The 5,852-nt window shown below is 43.5% G+C and overlaps 1 protein-coding gene across 1 annotated transcript; it reads right to left on the bottom strand.

Annotated features, from left to right (window-relative positions):
• Positions 1-821: 821 nt before the first annotated feature.
• LOC102717547 (STOREKEEPER protein-like) lies at positions 822-2,549 on the bottom strand. The gene has a single exon (XM_015840147.2). The coding sequence runs from the start codon at positions 2,386-2,388 to the stop codon at positions 1,054-1,056; it is 1,335 nt and encodes a 444-aa protein (XP_015695633.2). The 5' UTR covers positions 2,389-2,549; the 3' UTR covers positions 822-1,053.
• Between the last annotated feature and the right edge of the window lie 3,303 nt (positions 2,550-5,852).

Genomic DNA, 5,852 nt, shown 5'->3' with positions numbered 1-5,852 from the left:
TATTGAATATCACTATCCAGATTGCACCATTCCCCACTATAATCACAGTTATTGGTCCAACTGCTTATAATATACCACTATCATCCTATAACTACACACCATCCTTTAGCTATGAAATTTCAATGTATTCCTAGCATACAATGATTGCATATCTGGAAAGAGATGTCATCACCGTAAGAATTAAGCTAAGCCATAAGCCTACAAAACTGATATAATCGTGAGGGTTAATCAACTACTACAAAGTGTACCAACTCACACATCACTTATGTAATTTAGTAATTCTGTTGCAGAAACTAAGTGAGCATCAAGACAAATTCTGCAGTAGTTTAAATGCAAACCTCCCCACTTTGATGTAATTTAAAAGAAAAATGAGATGTCATCACCCTAAGAATTAAGCCAAGCCATAAGCCTATAAAACTGATATAATCGTGAGGGTTGATCAACTACTACAAAATGTACCAACTCACACATCACTACTGTAATTTACTAATTCTGTTGCAGGAACTAAGTGAGCATCAAGAGAAATTAAGCAATAGTTTAAATGCAAACCTCCCCGCTACGATGTACTATAAGGGCCTGTTTGGGGGAGCTTCTCCCAGCTGCAGCTTTTGGGCTGCCAGAAGCTGCCCCAAACGGTTCACAGCTTCTGAGAATCTGTAGTTACGGATTCTGGAAAATGAACTAAGAATCCAGAAGCTGGAGAAGCTGGGTTTAGGAGCTTTTCCAGATTCTCAGAAGCTGGCTACCAAGCAGCTGCTTCTCAGAATCTAAAGCTCTCCCAAACAGACTCTAAAACAAAAATGAGAAAAGCACCTACACCAAATGTAAGCATTCATAGCAAAGATATAATAGATGGCTCATAAGCTTCAACAGATCTAATTTTGATTGAGGCAACTATGTCCTTGTCCACAAAAGTTAACATAACCAAAGATCTATATCCATAACATCAGAATTAGACTACCCTAGGCACCAGCAACACTGATCACCTTTTTAAGCGGCATTCTCACCAGACAATGTCCTCCAAAACCCAAAAGTATGTCAATTGCAGTCTAATCAATCAGTGCCCTCCAGTGCATCAAGCACCATCTTGATTGTCTCTTTCATCAAGTCCATCCGGCGCAGCTGCTGCCTTATCTCCGAGAGCCTAAACCTGTTCAGCTTCTCCTCCATTGCCCGTGCCCTTGAACCATCAAGCACACCAAAAGCCTTCCTAAACGCAGTCCCACTCGGGTGCTCCTTGGACAGCTCCTCAACAGCCTCCCAAAGGTATGGGTACATGTCCTTCTCGTTCTCAGCAACATCACCCTTCCTGCTGCCATTGCCATGGGCACTCCTACCCCCAATCGCAATGGCACTCCCATTCCCATTTGCAACAGTAATTGCCTTCATTCTCTTGTTCCTGTGATCACGGTCATCCCACCCACTCTCCATGTCCTCATCACTCTCTCTGCTCCCTTGCTCTTCATCGCTACCTGCAACCTCAGCATTCTCATATACACGGCCACCTCCACCTGCACTACCAGCACCAGCACCACTGGTCTTTGAACCCCAAACTTTCCTGCTAAGTTCATAAACTTCACGGTCATGGGCTGTTGGCAAGTCTGGATCCCGCCCATTCTTGGTAACACGAGTCAAGATCAAATTGTACTTATGTTTGAGCCGCCGGACCTTATCACTAAGCTGGGTGGTAGATGCCTTAACAGTAAGCTGCCCGCGAATCATATTGTGTAGCTTGCCGGTGTCCTGAGAGGACGCGGGGAGCGCGCCGTTCTTGGCACGGTAGGAGATGAGGGCACGCAGGATGGTGACCTCGTCTTCTGGGTTCCAAACCCGCGGCTGGCGCTTCTGCTGCTCCGGGGAGTGATGGGAGGGGGCGCTGCGGGGCCGCTTGGAGCGCCTCTGGGACTGGGATGAGGCTGCAGCCGGGCGGCGTGACCCGTCCATTGGGCGGGAGCTGATAGGCTTGACGCTGGCGGCCTCGACGCGGGTGGAGCGGCGGGAGCGAGGGGGCGGTGTGGCGTTGTCCTCGTCGTCGCCGTCGTCGGACGCGGCGGCCACGGCCGCCTCAGCGGCCGCGGCGGAGTTGTCGGAGTCGGAGTGGAGGCGCGGGGAGCGCTCGCGGCTGCGCCTCGGGGAGGCGAGGCGGGCGTCGGCGCCGGCCTCGGAGTCGGACGCGGCCGCGAAGTCGACGGCGGCGGGGTTGGAGGATAGCACGACGGCGTTGGGGTGGACGCTGGAGGGCGGGGTCTTGGATCGGGAGCGGGAGCGGGAGCGGGAGCGCGACAGGGAGGCGCTCCGCGAAGGGGAGCGCGAGCGGCGGCGGGCCGCCTCGCCGTCGGAGGCCTCGGAGGCCGAGCCCGACGCGGCGGCCGGGCGCTTCGGGGCCATGGCGGAGGGACGCGGGGCTGGGCTGGGCTGGGGGAGGGGATTAGGGTTTTCTCGAGGTTTGAACGCCGGCTGCGTTTCGGTTCTTCCCCACCTCGAATCGATGGGATACTCTCGATTTCTCGCCGCCTCTCTCTACCACTACCACGCGGCCCGCGGGGTGCGGGAGCGGACGGCGAGAGCGAGACGGACACCCCCAGCTCGGTGGGTGACACGCGCGGCGCGCAACGTCGCAACGCCACGCAGCACAGCGCCAGCGGCGGCGCAACGGACCATCCACCAAACGGGAATTTGTATAATTTGCCATCGTCCCGAAAGGACTATTCCCAAATACCACTTTCTTAATTAACTTTAACTATTTGTTACTGATCACACCGATTTATTGATTCAATGGTACTTTTACCTAATTTTACAGTCATATCTTGGCTTTGAGGTGCAAAATTCCAGTGTGGCCCTAGCATCATCTCGTGTGAAAAAAAATCTAAGAACTTGTTAGTTTTTGTATTTAATTTATAATTCAAATTTTAGATACTATTTATATATTGACCTTTTCTCTTAATTTTTCTTAATTTTTAACTGAAATTTTAGATGTTTTCAAATTATGTTTATAGATAGACTCTTCCCTCGGTATCAATTTAAATATCAATTGTTTTATTCGAAAATTTTATTAAAAATTAAAAATCAGTCACTCATATAGACACTATCCCTATTTTACCATCTAATAAAAATAAAGTTTTGTGAAAACTTAAAAAAGATAAAAAGTATAGCTATGAGATAAAGAGTCAGATATTCAATGCGATGCAGCGGCCACGAGTACATAATAAATGAGTATTATATGCTGCTTAAGAAGTCTCCACGAGTACGTAGTAAATGAGTATCATCTAGTGCTTAACAAGTCCAGTTCGGTGAAATTAATTTTGTCAGTCAAAATATCTTCCCCTTATTTTTATGTGTTAACACTGGCTCAGGAGTAAGATGGACATATCCTGTCCTTGGCCCGTTGCATGTTGATGTGGCAGCCATGTTTGTTTGTAATAGGCTTAAAATGGCAGATGAGAGCTAAGTTGTGGGGTCAGGGTGACAAATAATCTAAGTTGTTGGAGAAGATAGCATTTGGGAGTGCTCTATCGGGGAAGATGGCAAATAGTTCAAAATCCCCCACCAAACACAAGTACACAGCCCTGCTGCCCAGAGTTGTTTCAGGTCCTGATTAGCCGAGTAGCCGTACTGGACTACTGGCTGAGAGCTTGCTAGGTTGATCTCCGCCTAATAAACCGTGACAAAAATAAATGATTTTATTTTTTTTGGCCGGGTACATTCCGTTAGATACAGAGACCGAATTTTGAATTCATTATTATAAAAAATGATAATTTGTGTTTTATATTTATGATCTTAATATGCATGTTTAAGTTAGGCCTGATCTGATTGGCCCTGCCCCCTCCCCCATAAGGTCCGAGTCCACGGATTCGGGTCTATGCAACGAAATCTGAAACCGTGGTAAAAACCTAAAAACTTGACTCAGCCCAATAAAGCCTAGGGATTGGGTTAGGTCCGGTCGGTCCCGAGCTTTGTTTTTTATGCAACATTGGGCTTGAGCCAAGGTTTTTTTGCTGAGCTTTTCTTGACTGAGGTTTGAACATGCTTGATTCTTAGTAGTTAAAAGCTAAATTTGGAAAGTAGACTATCGTAACAAAATTTAAAATCAACTATAAAGCTTGGAAACCTAAATTTAGGATGTGATCTATAAGCCAATAAACCAAGATCGTGAAAGTAAGATGAAAAGAGAACATACATGAATACAACTACGTATCAAAGATGAAAGACACTAGTGTCCTTAAAAGATATGTTTAGTGACAAAGCTACAATAAAGTCTAGATAATAAAGAGTGTCTCCCATTTTCCAATAAAATTTTGGATATGTTTTCACCGATCAATGATCGAAATTTACAAAGGCGAATTCCAGATAGCTTTCCGATCAGCCTAGGAGTTAGCTCTATCTCTTATAATGTTCATTCCCAAAATACATTGCATTTAAGGATGAATGTAGTAACAATTAAGTATAACATGTTTGACTGTAATACTAAGAGCAGGTATAATAGTAGGCTATAAACCAACTATAAGTATATTTTAAAAAGATAAGAGGGAGAGAAGAGAAGTGAGCTACTAATTTATAGCCAGTGCAGCACATGCTCCAAGACACAGTGTGTATATGATATGTGAGACCATGTATTATTGTTTTATAAGTAATTATTATATGAATTGGCTATTAGATTGACTATAAATGAATTGGAGCTAGTAGTTGGCTATACTAGTGAACTTGCTCTAAAATGTTATATTTTATGATATTTTGTGTAATCGATAACTTGTATATTATCTTTTTGCTTTTCTTATACTAAGTTAAAATTTGAGTGCAGGAACCTTCGACTACTAGTACTAAGAGCATCCCCCACAGCTTATCTATCACATCCTCTATCATGAAAATAGAGGATGAAGACTATAAATTAAGCTCCAACAGAACGGTTATCCTATCATCTATTTTTAGATGTCATCTATATTAGGAGAGAGAATCTTCATATTTAGATGATCTCTCTTCATCCTTCAAAGAGATACAGAGGATATCATATATGGATGATCTGGTGTAGTATAAAGAGATATGAAGGATGAAACTATTTTAGATGATCATCTAAATAAAGATATGGAAGACCAAATTTAGATGTACTGTTGGGGATGCTCCAACAGGTGCTTGTCGAAAGAAAGATAACAAGGGTCCGTCTTCCAATGGAGAGGGACATAGCTGGTGGTAAAATTTGTTGATTTTTCCCAACAGCCAGTTCCATTGAGAAACGTACGTGATTTAAGCACATTGTGTTATCCATCGGAAGCATCGGCTCCACATAATTAGCGTCCCTTGATCGGGTTTGAGAACTCAGTTTTCTCTCGTAACCGCCGATGCTCTTGGGCTCGTTCGCAAATAAATTATGAGACAAACTTATCTATCATTTTTCGTGGGTACGTATCATTTTCCGTACGTTTTCCGAGTAGAAACCAGTAAACGATATATTTTCGTTTTCCAACTAGAAACCATTAGACGATATATTTTCTTAATATATATATGCACAAAAGTTATTTTAAAAATTAGATTAATCTATTTTAGTTATAAAAGCTAATACTCAATTAATTATATACTAACAACATTTTCCCGTGCGCTGACTTTTTTTTCATATTACGTGCATAATTAATTAATTATATGCTAACGATTTTTTTTGCCCAATTAGACTCGTGTCAGTAAAACGCCGACAGAAAGGGAAATGGAATCGCAAGGATAGTCGGAGTGGAAATGTGGAATCACGAGGGGTATACATGATTTGCTTGATTTGTTTGGATCTTCCGACGAATGGTATGAAATATTGTTGTAGTAGTAGTATAGTTTGGTTTAACGTGTAATTCACATAAGGAGAAGACGCAACA

This window comes from Oryza brachyantha, chromosome 8 (genome assembly GCF_000231095.2).
Source record: "Oryza brachyantha chromosome 8, ObraRS2, whole genome shotgun sequence".
In the NCBI taxonomy this organism is placed as follows: Eukaryota; Viridiplantae; Streptophyta; class Magnoliopsida; order Poales; family Poaceae; genus Oryza; species Oryza brachyantha.
Note: the sequence above shows the minus strand (reverse complement) of the source record. Positions and strands in the feature narration are given on the sequence as shown.

Bases quoted from the DNA above. Each gene is read 5' to 3' on its own strand.
- LOC102717547 (XM_015840147.2), bottom strand. From the start codon at position 2,388: ATGGCCCCGAAGCGCCCGGCCGCCGCGTCGGGCTCGGCCTCCGAGGCC.